The sequence below is a fragment of the Podarcis muralis genome, chromosome 10, assembly GCF_964188315.1.
Source record: "Podarcis muralis chromosome 10, rPodMur119.hap1.1, whole genome shotgun sequence".
Classification (NCBI taxonomy): domain Eukaryota; kingdom Metazoa; phylum Chordata; class Lepidosauria; order Squamata; family Lacertidae; genus Podarcis; species Podarcis muralis.
The window spans coordinates 65342469-65356604 of record NC_135664.1 but is presented as its reverse complement, the minus strand read 5'-3'; the positions used below and the strand labels follow the sequence as shown (position 1 = coordinate 65356604).

General features: G+C 47.4%; 1 protein-coding gene across 5 annotated transcripts in view; it reads left to right on the top strand.

The window, feature by feature from the left end:
- Positions 1 to 459: 459 nt before the first annotated feature.
- The window catches only part of KRAS (KRAS proto-oncogene, GTPase), a 56115-nt gene continuing 42438 nt past the window's right edge, over positions 460 to 14136 (top strand). For 2 of the 5 annotated variants that reach the window (XM_028746193.2, XM_028746190.2), the window contains exons 1-2: positions 461 to 583; positions 13250 to 13371. In XM_028746193.2, coding sequence (XP_028602026.1) covers positions 532 to 583; positions 13250 to 13371 — 174 coding nt within the window. In that variant the 5' untranslated portion in view covers positions 461 to 531. Of the gene's footprint in view, positions 584 to 1978; positions 2111 to 13249; positions 13372 to 14136 lie in introns of those variants that run through there. The other 3 variants (XM_028746196.2, XM_028746191.2, XM_028746195.2) reach the window with 3 other exon arrangements.

Genomic DNA, 14136 nt, shown 5'->3' with positions numbered 1-14136 from the left:
AATTGCTAGATTGCAATGCTGGAAATCCCTCTCTCTGTACCCTTCAGGCAATCTTACGCATCCCTACTTTGAAGTAAACCAAACCCAAGGGGGCTTACTTCCAAGTCATTTTGATTAGAGCGAGGGGCTGCCGTTCCAATCGGGGCTCTCCACCCCAAACCCATTTGCTGCTTCAAAAAAGAAAATAAAGAGAGCATTAGGATGCACCATTTGTTATGAACACCAAGACAAATCAGTAAGGCTTGGCAGGTAAAGCCCTGGGATTTGGTGCAATTTTCCAAGGCATGCCAAGCGACTTGCTGCAGGCAGCCAGCTAGCTAAATAGGTAGGCTGCACTTACGAAACACCTTTGCAACCCATTACAGCCTAATACACAAACACACACACACACACAACACAGCTGACTGCACCGCATACATAGGTACACACAGATAAAGATTTTGTAACACGCCCTTCTTCCTCCTCACCAGCCAATAACAGAGTAGGTGCCTGTTATTTTGGAACCTGCCTTGGGCAGAGAAGTTGAATTGTATGTACGTCCTGGAAACAGCAAAAGCATCAAGGGCTGGAGACAGAGAGAGGGGTAAGAGGGTTGTGTTTGTGTGTGTATGGGGAGGGGGGGACCTTGTACAAAGGGGGGAGGATATTTGGGGGCAGAGGATGGGGTCTCCACTGTATAATTATCCTGCCTCCCCCCAGTGTTTTCTGAAAGGCCTGATGCTACATTAATGATTACTGGCTGTTAAAACCAAGGGGTGGTGGTAGTTATTCCAGAAGTATTAATTCAGAGTATTTTTTTTAAGAAGTGGCATTATGCTTCATCATTTATGTAACGCATAAAACACTGACGTTGTAATTCATTCGCCTATTTGTAAATCCAGTTCCGGATCGCCTTATTGGTTTTATGGTATATATTCTGTTTGATCAGCATCCCTTTGGCTCATCGGATTTTGTAGGATAATTATCGGAGTTCTGTGCAGCGGTCCGAAATGCTTTACAGGGTGATGTAAATGGATCTCGCATACGATCAGTTTCAATTCTGCATGGCTGTCACATTTCTCGGCAAAAGGGAAGAGGGGAAAACCACACACGCACCATCCTTACCTCGTGTCACTTGTTCCTGGTACGTTTTCGCGTCATTTACAGTTTCCACAGCATTTAAAGGTAACTGTTTGTTATTTACATCATCTTGACAGATCGCCACTTTATTCACCAACACGGCACGCTCCTCCCATAGACAAACGTACTTTACAGTCTTTTTAAAAATCCCAATAACCTGCTTCCCGGGTGATTTTGGGTGCCTTCAGGCCGTCGTTCATCCGCTGTGATTTATTTTGCCACCCTCTTTTATTAATAATGACAGGTCGGGATTCTTTTCATTTTGATAACCCACCGTTAAAAAACAAAACAAAAACCACCACCACCATCGCCTGCCCAGTTCAAAGCAGCTGCTTTATTATTATTATTTTTTAAAAAAAACGCATTTTAGAAGTGCCAACTCGACCGTGTTTACTTGGAAGCAAGCCACCCCCTCCGCCCCGCCCCGGCGCTCAGCGGGTATTGGGAGGGTAGCGCGGAACCTGCTGCAGCATGCCTATCAATTACTGTAAAAAAATAAAAATATTAAATATATATATCTCAGTCCCTCCTTGCTGCAAGCCCGTTTTGCAACGCGCGCTTCCTCGGATGCAAAACCCCCGTGCGTGCAATGGAGGTTTGCTTTGCTCCCAAGGAAGCGTGCAAGCGGTTGGCAGAGCTCCGCCGTTTTATATAACCGGGGCTGGTGCATCTACACGGCGCGCGGCTGCTGCTGCTGCTGCGCGAGGGAGAAGCGAATCTTGCAGCAAGAATCCCGGGCTGCGGCTCCTCTCCAGCCCCGCCCACCCCTCCTCCTCGCCCCGCCCACTCCTCCCTCCTCCTCTTCTGCCTGTTCAGGTCAGAGAATCGAGCCGCCGAGGGCATCGATGGCTCCCTCTCTCTCACACTCTCTCTTTTAAAGCGCACCCCTCCATCCTCCTCTCGGCGCTCCGCAGCGCCAGCCCCGGCTCCGGCCATTTCGCGCAGCGGCGGCGGCGCCTCCGGAGGGACCCGGGAAGAGGAGGAAGAGGAGGTAGGTGCTCCCCAAGGGGCTAGGGGGGTGCCTTCTCCAGAGGACGCCCCGGGACCTATTTGCACCCCGCGGGAAAGTGACCCGGGGTTCAGGGGCGCCTCCCACTTCTCCTCCCCCCCGCCCCAGCCGCCTCTGCCCCGGGACTTAGTAGGGAGCCCCTGCCCTGCCCCGGGACTTAGTGACAGCCGCGCCTTGAGAAGCCTCGCCTTTCCCTGCCCCGGGACCTAGTGGCATCCCGGCATGCCCCCCCCCCCAGGTCTACTGGCACTGATTCGGGGTTTTAGCCGCCTCCCGCCCAGCTGGCTCTGCCCCAGGACTTAGTGGGCAGCCCCTGCCCGCCCCTGCTCCGGGACTTAGTGGGCAGTCCCTGCCCGCCCCTGCCCCGGGACTTAGTGGGAGCCCCTGCCTGCCCCGGGACTTAGTGGGAGTCCCTGCCTGCCCCGGGACTTAGTGGGAGCCCCTGCCCGCCCCTGCCCCGGGACTTAGTGGGAGCCCCAGCCAGCCCCTGCCCCGGGACTTAGTGGGCAGCCCCTGCCCGCCCCTGCCCCGGGACTTAGTGGGCAGCCCCTGCCTGCCCTGCCCCGGGACTTAGTGGGCAGCCCCTGCCAGCCCCTGCCCCGGGACTTAGTGGGCAGCCCCTGCCCGCCCCTGCCCCGGGACTTAGTGGGCAGTCCCTGCCCGCCCCTGCCCCGGGACTTAGTGGGGAGCCCCTGCCTGCCCCGGGACTTAGTGGGCAGCCCCTGCCAGCCCCTGCCCCGGGACTTAGTGGGCAGCCCCTGCCTGCCCCTGCCCCGGGACTTAGTGGGAGCTCCTGCCTGCCCCTGCCCCGGGACTTAGTGGGCAGCCCCTGCCTGCCCCTGCCCCGGGACTTTGTGGGGAGCCCCTGCCCGGGGACTTAGTGGAAGCCCTCCCCCTTCGGCCGCCTCTGCCCCGGGACTTAGTGGCAGCCGCGCCTTCAGAAGCCTCTCGCCTTTCCCCGCCCCGGGACCTAGTGGCATCCCGGCATGAGCTCCCCACCCCCCAGGTCTGATTCGGGGGTTTAGCCGCCTCCCGCCCAGCTGGCTCTGCCCCGGGACTTAGTGGTATGAAGAAGCCCCCCACCCCATTCGCCTCTGCCCCGGGACTTAGTAGCCGCCGCTTGAGAAGCAGCCGCGCCCTCTCCCGGCGTCGGGACTTGGTGGGCTCCCCGTGCGAAGAAGCCCCCGAAGCCAGCCGCTTCTTCTGCCCCCGGACCTAGTGGCATGCTGCTGCCGCCCGCGCCCTTTCACTTGGGTCTTTCCCCTCCCTGCTCTGCTTGTCCTTCATTGCGGGGCTTCTCCCCCCACCCCCCTTCCGTCTTCGAAGGAAATAAACGCGGGGGGGGGGGGGAAAGAGAAAATGAATGAAAATGGGGGGGGGGGGGGGACACACACGCGCGCGAGATCGTGACTCTTCCTTGTTTCAAAATGGAAACATTTAAAAAGTTAGACATCTTTTCCTTCTCTCCTCCTTCCTCCTCCTCCTCCTTCCCACGGGAAAGTCTTTCCTGGTGGTTCAACTTTCCTGAGAGTCATTCCGGCTCCCATATAGGGCAGCGGGGATACTTTTTGGGTGTGTTTTTGGTGGGGGGGGGGTCAGCCTTCCTTCCCCGCCACCCCTTGAAGGAAGTAAGGAAGGGGACCTTCCTGCCCCTTCCATCCTGGATGCGCCCCACTTCCTCCTCATCCCTCCCTGACATTGTTCCTCTCCTGCGTGGCGTCCCCCTTCCTGGAAAACCTGCCCTCCATTTCCCCCCTTGGGGGGCAGTATTTTGCAAATATTCCTTTTGTGCTTCTGCCTGCTCTAATCTGTGGGAACCTTCATGCTTGCTATGTACATCCAATGAGATTTTATGTAGCCTCTTGGGTGCATCGGGAAAGGAGACAGACTCTCCTTATACCCCAGGGATAGGGGGTCTTTTTGAGTTTAAGGCATGAGACTCTTAATCTCAGGGCCATGGGTTCGAGTGGCTGCGGAAACCCAGCCAGATGAGCGGGGTATAATAAAGTTGTTGATGAGCGGCGTATAAATAATAAAGTTGTTGTTGATGAGCGGGGTATAAATAATAAAGTTGTTGTTGATGAGTGGGATATAAATAATAAAGTTGTTGATGAGCGGGGTATAAATAATAAAGTTGTTGTTGATGAGTGGGATATAAATAATAAAGTTGTTGTTGATGAGTGGGATATAAATAATAGAGTTGTTGATGATGAGCAGGATATAAATAATAAAGTTGTTGTTGATGAGCGGGATATAAATAATAAAATTGTTGTTGTTGTTGTTACTATTATTTGAGCCCCACGTTGGGCAAAAGGTTTTGCAGGGGGTTGGACCAGATGACCCCCAGGGTCCCTTCCAACTCTGATTCCATTGTGGGTGGAGTGACAGACAAAAAGTGGGTGGGGCCAGAGGCAAAAGTGGGCGGAGTTGCCTTATACTCCACAGGCCCATCTGGCTGAGTGTCCTCTGCACTGACCGGCAGCCATTCCCCAGCACATCAGTCAAGGGTCTCTCTTAGCCGCTACCTGGAGATGCCTGGGATTGAGCCCAGATCTTCTACCTGCAAAACCACTGAGAGAAGAATATGAGCAAATATTGGGGATGAGAAGTTTAAACTTTAAACCAAATGAAACTTTTGTTTTCTATACAGTGGTGCCTTGGTTCTCAAACGCCTTGGTACTCAAACAACTTGGAACCCAAACACTGCAAACCCAGAAGTAAGTGTTCTGGTTTGCGAACATTTTGAGTGTTACGCTTCCGTTTTGAGTGTTACGCTGAGGTCTGTCTGTTTTTGCTCTTTATTTTGCGTTTTTGCGGCTCTTTTTCGTTTTGTTTTTCTGACTGTGTGGAATCCAGTTCAACTACGGATTGATTGATTGTGTGACTGCAGTACATTGTTTATTACTTCTATTTTATTGCTCAATGGTCTCGTTAGATAGTAAAATTCATGTTACGTTGTTGTTTTAGGCGTTGTTTTTAAAAGTCTGGAACGGACTAATCCATTTTGCATTACTTTCTATGGGAAAGCGCACCTTGGTTTTGGAACGCTTTGGTTTTGGAACGGACATCCGGAACAGTTTAAGTTTGAGAACCAAGGTACCACTGTATTGGGCAAATCTAGATGCCAAGCAGTACTGAAGACCTTGTGGATGTGATGATGATGATGATAATATCTTTATTGTCAATGTACAACCTGTGTACAATGAAATGTGCCATTTCCCTGTTCTTGTGGTGAGTGGCCTGCCTGCCACTTGCTGTAACCAGAGCATGCAGGGCTGTAAAGGTTTTTGCAGAGTCCCTGTGGTTCAAATTGGAGAGGTCCTGAGTGCTGGATATGCAGAAATGGCCATATTGCCAGTGGGGGAATTCCTGGGAGGTTAAAGCTTCCCACACCCTGTCCGTAGATGGCTTCTGCAATGTTTATTAACGTTTTGTAATTATTATTTCCTATTTCTTAAATGTGGCAAGCTTGGCTAGGATAAAGTATAATCCGGCAAAGGCTTTGTTTGTTCTTTCTCCAAGCAGCTCAGCTTGGTGGAGAATGTCTGTGTAGCTCTAAAGCTCACCTGCAGTATTTTAAAAGTCTGGCTCGCGCAAGACAAGGCACTGTCTCATTGCACAGGCATCGTGTGAACCAGGTTTGGATGTGTTTGTTGTGGCAGCTCCATTCCTTGCACCTTCCAAAGACTGCTGGATGTGGTTGTGGAACCTTTGTGGCATGTGGAACCCATAGAATCATAGAATTGTAGAGTTGGAAGGAACCCTGACGGTCACCCATCCCAACCCCTTGTAATGCCGGAACCTCAGCTAACACATTCTAGAGTTGCAGGGATGGAGGGAACTTATGACCCTCTTAGATGCCCATTGGACTCTAGCTCCCATCATCCCTGGCGACTTTTTTTAAAAAAAGATATTTATTAGAATTTTACAAAATGAAAAAAGAAAAATACAAAATCAAAATAGATAAAAAACAATTCCATCTTTCCATCACTTTCTTTCATTTGCTTATTTCCCGGACCTCCTCACACCTCCCTTTTTGTATTCCAGTTCAATTTGTTAGTTCAGCAAATCCTTCCCCTCTTTGTTTATCCTAATCTTTAATCTTAAAGTAATGTAACATTAAATTTTTGTCTATTAATAGTCCATTTTTTTTCATACTCCTTATAGCGTTATAGCTAAAAACCACATAACTTTTCATCCAACATCATTCTAACATTCATTAATTTTACAATATTTCTGTAGGTAGTCTTTAAATTTCTTCCAATCTTCTTCCACCGACTCTTCTCCCTGGTCTCGGATTCTGCCGGTCATTTCTGCCAGTTCCATGTAGTCCATCACCTTCATCTGCCATTCTTCCAGGGTGGGTAGATCTTGTGTCTTCCAATACTTTGCGATAAGTATTCTTGCTGCTGTCGTGGCATACATAAAGAAAGTTCTATCCTTCTTTAGCACTAATTGGCCAACAATGCCCAGGAGAAAGGCCTCTGGTTTCTTCAGAAAGGTATATTTAAATACCTTTTTCATTTCATTATATATCATCTCCCAGAAAGCCTTAATCCTTGGGCACGTCCACCAAAGGTGAAATAATGTACCTTCAGTTTCTTTACATTTCCAACACTTATTATCGGGCAAATGATAGATTTTTGCAAGCTTGACTGGTGTCATGTACCACCTGTATATCATTTTCATAATATTCTCTCTTAAGGCATTACATGCCGTAAACTTCATACCTGTGGTCCATAACTGTTCCCAGTCAGCCATCATAATGTTATGTCCAACATCTTGTGCCCATTTAATCATAGCAGATTTCACCGTTTCATCCTGAGTATTCCATTTCAACAGCACGTTCATCCCTGGCGACTTTAGCCAAGATGAACTTTAGCCAAAAAGAACTGGAGAGTGTCGTATTAAGCTTCCATTGTTCCAGGCATCTTAAAGGTGTTTTCCAGCAATACTAACATTTTCTTCCAACTCTTACGGTGTCTTCCTGAGGTTTTGGACCACAACTCTCATCCCAGCTGCCATGCCCAATAGTCAGCCGTAATCACACATGTTGAAACGTTTTTGGATGTGGATTTTTATATGGATGCAGATGAATGTGGAACGGTCACGAAGAGATCAGTTATGATGGGCAACTTCCCCTGAAAAATCTTTGCCCGCTGGTACCTATTTTCTCTTTCTTCGTACAGATTCAAAGGAATACAGTGGTACCTCGGGTTAAGTACTTAATTTGTTCCGGAGGTCCGTACGTAACCTGAAACTGTTCTTAACCTGAAGCACCACTTTAGCTAATGGGGCCTCCTGCTGCCGCCGTGCACCAGAGCACGATTTCTGTTCTCATCCTGAAGCAAAGTTCTTAACCTGAAGCACTATTTCTGGCTTAGTGGAGTGTGTAACCTGAAGCGTATGTAACCTGAAGTGTATGTAACCCGAGGTACCACTGTATAGGGTTGTATTGGGGCCATGTTGTCCATGCACAGAGGTCAAGCTGAGGCTCAGCAGGTCTGCTTAGTGCACAGGTGAGCTGGCTGCACACCTTGCAACATGCGCCTGAATTCTCTGCAACTTGCAGAGATTCCATCAAGAGTTTTATCTGGCAGGCAAGTCCAAAGCAGAAACGGTTCCTTGAAGGCTGAAAAACTGAAAAGCACTTGGCTGGTATCTTCAGGTTTGGAAGTGAGAAACATTGACTCTAATCCCAGTTTATCCCAAATTGGCTTTGGGGAAGCGGCAGCCGCAATGTGTTTCCGCCTAACCTACGTCACGTAATCTGTTATGAATTTATTAAAAGTTCTTTGCTGAGTAAGTTTTATCAGTCTGATGAAGAAAGAAAATAGGATGTTTTTCTCTGTTAGATTAGCGTCTAAACCAAGTAATATGGAACTTGTGAGTTTCATTTAATTTCAGCAGGCGCTGCATTATGATAATGATGTGTTTCTCAAGTTCAAAGTACAAGAAAAGTCCCTCTTTGGTATATATTGGCTCATAAATTACCTAACTAGATAAAAACGGACTTTAATAGGAGAGAACATGACAGCCAACAGCAGCCCTACAATAATATTGTTTGAAGTTGTAAATTTAAAAATAGGTTTTGCCGTGCCATCAGAGTAAATGCATTTTTTACTGATAAGACATTTGACATTCAAGTGTTCATGATAAAAAAGTCAAGTAACTTGATAGCAGTTGTGTGTGTGTGTGTGTGTGTGTGTGTCGGTGATAATTTTTGAAAATTGTGCTTTAATTGTGTTGTTGGTGGTGGTCTGATTTACTATAAATTGCTGTGGAATCTTTTTGAGTGTAAAGTGATATACAGCATTATTTTGTTGTTGTTTAGTCATTTAGTTGTGTCCAACTCTTCGTGACCCCATGGACCCTCCTTTTTTTTTGTTCCACAAACACACGATCTTTTGACACGTCCTTGTCTTGCTTACTGCAATATTTTATCCCAAAGCAAAGCTGCAGCAATAAAACCCAAAACTAATTTGGAGGGTTGACTAGTTGTCAGTTTTGTTATTTTGATTAAAAACAAAATTTCCTTTATGCTGTGCAGAAATATTGCTTTGTGTTTACACATTGCTCTTCCATACATGGGGCTGTTTAAAAAAGGTCAGGGTATTTCAGTTGATCCGAAATATGGTGGCCAGATTGTTATCCGCAGCCCAAAGAATAAAAAAAATATTACTCTGATCCTACAACATCTGCATTGGTCGCCTATCTGTTTCTGGGATCAGTGTAAGCTGCTGATTTTAGGGCTTAACATGATTTACAGTGCTTCCAGATGGGGACTTAATATGACAAACAGATCACTAAGATATAACAAGCAGCTCATTGGGAATAAGTATTTTTAACGGGAAAGCATAAATCCAGATTTTAATGGGGGTGGGAATATAGGCCGACACTTTGGTGCCAGCAATATTGTGTGGACGCTGCAAAAGAAAACCTGCATACACAAGGAACATTGATCCCATGGTGAATTTTCACCTGAAAGCACCTCGGGACTTGTGTTGTTGTTGTTTAGTCATTTAGTCGTGTCCTGCTGTTCATGACCCCATGGACCAGAGCACGCCAGGCACTCCTGTCTTCCACTGCCTCCCGCAGTTTGGTCAAACTCATGCTGGTAGCTTCAAGAACACTGTCCAACCATCTCGTCGCTCTGTCGTCCCCTTCTCCTTGGGCCCTCAATCTTTCCCAACATCAGGGTCCTTTCCAGGGAGTCTTCTCTTCTCATGAGGTGGCCAAAGTATTGGAGCCTCAGCTTCAGGATCTGTCCTTCCAGTGAGCACTCAGGGCTGATTTCCTTCAGAATGGATCGGTTTGATCTTCTTGCAGTCCATGGGACTCTCAAGAGTCTCCTCTAGCACCATAATTCAAAAGCATCAATTCTTTGGCGATCAGCCTTTTTTATGGTCCAGCTTTCACTTCCATACATCACTACTGGGAAAACCATGGCTTTAACTATACGGACCTTTGTTGGCAAGGTGATGTCTCTGCTTTTTAAGATGCTGTCTAGGTTTGTCATTGCTTTTCTCCCAAGAAGCAGGCGTCTTTAAATTTCATGACTGCTGTCACCAACAGCAGTGATCATGGAGCCCAAGAAAGTAAAATCTTTCACTGCCTCCATTTCTTCCCCTTCTATTTGCCAGGAGGTGATGGGCCCAGTAGCCATGATTTTTGTTTTTTTGATGTTGAGCTTCAAACCATATTTTGCGCTCTCCTCTTTCACCCTCATTAAAAGGTTCTTTAATTCCTCCTCAGAGCATTATTAGGTATGTAAATAGCTCTAAAGTGATTCCTGAACCTGATTCGGTGCGTACACTGGCCTTGGAATCAGGAAACCATGGTTCAGATCCCTCTTACTCACATAGGCCATGGTGGAGCTGTCTTTAGTTAATTTCTGTCGCTTTCGAGGCATGTTGCCAGGGGCTGTGCTTCTGGCCAATGCTCTCAGTATGGCAAGCCCACAACTTATGAACATTTAACCTGTGTGCATTCAGCTTTACGCGCATAGCAATTTTTTTTAAAAAAGGGTATTGGAAAACCGGGCAGGGATCCAGGAAAATTGACTTTGGCAACCCCACCTGCCATTGAACCCATTGTGTTTTGATAATAAGCGATTTTGGCTTAAGGTGTGATCCCTGGAATACAGCCCCTGCGTAAGCTGCAGGCTTGTTGTTGTTGTTGTTGTTGTTTAGTCGTTTAGTTGTATCCGACTCTTTGTGACCCCATGGACCAGAGCACGCTAGGCACTCCTGTCTTCCACTGCCTCCCGCAGTTTGGTCAAACTCATGTTCGTAGCTTCAAGAACACTGTCCAACCATCTTGTCCTCTCTCGTCCCCTTCTCCTTGTGCCCTCCATCTTTCCCAACATCAGGGTCTTTTCCAGGGAGTCTTCTCTTCTCATGAGGTGGCCAAAGTATTGGAGCCTCAGCTTCAAGATCTGTCCTTCCAATGAGCACTCAGGGCTGATTTTCTTAAGAATGGAAAGGTTTGATCTTCTTGCAGTCCATGGGACTCTCAAGAGTCTCCTCCAGAACCAGAATTCAAAAGCATCCATTCTTTGGCGATCAGCCTTCTTTATGGTCCAGCTCTCACTTCCATACATCACTACTGGGAAAACCATAGCTTTAACTATACGGACCTTTGTTGGCAAGGTGATGTCTCTGCTTTTTAAGATCCTGTCTAGGTTTGTCATTGCTTTTCTCCCAAGCTGCAGGCTTACTGTACAACAAATGCCTCTGCTTCTGGCACCTGATGACATAGAATAATAGAATTGTAGAGTTGGAAGGGACTCCAAGGGTCATCTAGTCCAACCCCCTGCAATGCAGGAATCTCAACAAAAGCATCCCTGACAGATGGTCACCCAACCGCTGCTTAAAAACCTCCAAGGAAGGAGAGAACACCACCTTCCAAGAGAGTCCGTTCCACTGTCAAACAGCTCTTACTGTCAGAAAGTTCTTCCTGATGTTTATTAAGAATCTCCTTTCTTGTAACTTTAAGCCAGGCATAGGCAAACTCGGCCCTCCAGATGTTTTGGGACTACAACTCCCATCATCCCTAGTTAACAGGACCAGTAGTCAGGGATGATGGGGGTTGTAGTCCCAAAACATCTGGAGGGCCGAGTTTGCCCATGCCTGCTTTAAGCCATTCCAAAATAAAATAAAATAAAATGTCAATGGGACTTGGGGTTGGGGAGACAGAAGGTTGCTCGCTGTCTCCCTCCCTTAAATCTTCTGATTCAAAAAGTCCTTGACTTTATCTCCTGAGGAAGGGGAATCTGACGCCAGGGTACATTCATGGCAGCCACTTGGCATCTCCCCCCAAAAAAGGGATGTGAGTGCACATAATCATGTAATATTTGAATGTGCCGATTTATATGTACAGGTTTGGATTTAGGCATCATTTAAATGCCATGCAGTACACCTTGCCATAGTATGTAAGGCTGTGTGGCAAACATGCTTTTGAACGCTGCTGGTCATACAGTGGTACCTCGGGTTAAGTACTAAATTCGTTCCGGAGGTCCATTCTTAATCTGAAACTGTTCTTAACCTGAAGCACCACTTTAGCTAATGGGGCCTCCTGCCACCACCACACCGCCAGAGCACGATTTCTGTTTTCATCCTGAAGCAAAGTTCTTAACCTGAGGTACTATTTCTGGGTTAGCAGAGTCTGTAACCTGAAGCGTATGTAACCTGAAGCGTATGTAAACCAAGGTGCCACTGTATGTACAGAACGTGCCATGTATGTGCATGCTCTGAATATTCTAATTTTGCATTGTGAATTTCATGCTTTACTGGCTGAGCTAAATGAATGATAGTTGAGTTTAGTGAGCCCTTTGGTCTGGAATTCTGTTCCGTATTTATTTACTCTAATTACGTGAGAAATACCTTAGCCGTTTATAGTAAAAAGAATAGCAAAGAGCTTCGTGGCTCCCTGAAGACTAACAAATATGGGACAGCTGCATATTCCTGCATTGCTGAAGGGTTGGACTAGAGGATCCTCAGGGTCCCTTCAAACTCTATCATTTTATGATTCTATTAAATGCGACCCAATCTTTCTTGGACTGCAGGGAAGAGCAGGTTGCCCCATGTGGTGGAAACCACCAGTCGCCTCCTGCTGGGGCATGGCTGCGGTTTGGCAGGACTGAGGGAGCGGCAGAGTCAGGCCTTTGCAGCTGCATTGGTGCGAGTGCCAGACACGTTTTCACGGTGTGCTGGCGTAACCCGGACCTTGCTGCCGCTTCGACCCTCCTGGCAGGTGCAGGAGGCCATTGCTGTGGCTTCACCCCACTAGGTGAACCACTCTTGCGTTCAGATACATGAGACTGGGAGCAGGATGGCGTGTGTGAGGGTATCGGAAATACCTGAAATGCAAAAAGTCCAGTCAGTGATCAGCTTAGCTGTACAATACGGATGGACGATATGTCGATAAATCGTCCAAAACTGGTTTCAAGTCCATATTGTAATATCAGTTTCATAATTTTTGACCTGGCAATATATCGTGAATCATGGTGTGTGTGTTTGTGTGCTTTGCAAAAATCACGATGCAGGTAAAACCGTGAAGCTGGCCAATGCCTTATTTCAGACTTGGTGATATATCAGTATATCGCAATGTTTAGTTGGTGATATATTGTGATGTTGAAAACCAGATATTGCCCATCCCTACTGTACAACCCTAAAAGCGAAATAATTGCAATGGGCAATTAAACAAGGTGACGAAAGAAACATCCCAGCATCGGTGGTGTAAGGAGTGCACTCAAAAATCCACAGTCTCGATTCAAGACCCAGCTGACATAATTCATAACTGCCTGATGAATTGCAGTTCAGTCCCCTGGTGTTTCCTTTTGAAGTTATTTTGTTCTAGGGTGGTTAAATCCAAGGTTGGTTGGAGAGTGTCCTGGTGTACCGAGATGCCCTCCTGGTTTCTGGAATATTGCCATTTCCGACGTTGGATTTGGAAAACGAAGCCATGCAAACCTTTGCTTATTTGACGGCAGCGTCCATTTCTTGTGGTTTCTGTGTCTTTGGACCTGCGAATAAAGGCAACGAGAAGAGTTACCTGTAGCCAAAAGGGCCTCCAGTGTTCCATTGAATAAAACTGATATTTCTGCTTCATCTTCAACAGGCCTACAGAAGATGACGGAATACAAGCTGGTCGTTGTTGGAGCTGGTGGCGTGGGCAAGAGTGCGCTGACGATACAGCTGATTCAGAACCATTTCGTAGATGAATACGACCCTACAATAGAGGTAAATGATTTCCTAATAAGTGAATAAGAGTCCGCAAGGCAATGCAGGGATCTTGTTTCTCCTTTTCCAACTTGGCTAGGCTCTCCTAGGTTGCATTTAGCTCTTGGGTTTTGCATATGTTTATAACGATAACAGAGATAAAGGATTAGCCTTTTTTAAAAACCTTTAAAGGTTAAACCTTCAAAGGGACTCCTGACCATTAGGTCCAGTCGTGACCGACTCTGGGGTTGTGGCGCTCATCTCGCTTTATTGGCCGAGGGAGCCGGCGTACAGCTTCCGGGTCATGTGGCCAGCATGACTAAGCCGCTTCTGGTGAACCAGAGCAGCGCACGGAAACGCTGTTTACCTTCCCGCCGGAGTGGGAAGTAGTATTTATCTACTTGCACTTTGACGTACTTTCGAACTGCTAGGTTGGCAGGAGCAGGGACCGAGCAACGGGAGCTCACCTCGTCACGGGGATTCAAACCACGACCTTCTGATCGGCAAGTCCTAGGCTCTATGGCGTCTATTAATTCTTCACGACTCTCTGTCAAAGGTGGATTGTCAATGTTCCTCTAGGCGTGGAGCTGTGCTGTGTTCGTGCTATTCACAGACTTGGGCCCATTCATTTCAATGGATCTGCTCTCGGTATAACTTAGTTCCCTAACCACCCATGGACTGTGGGAGTGATCTGGCAAAAGCCACTAGAGGAGATGGCTTTTCTCACCGGCTGACTCGCAGGGGACAAAAATGGTTTAACCCAGCAGCCTTCTTCCTTGAGTTGCG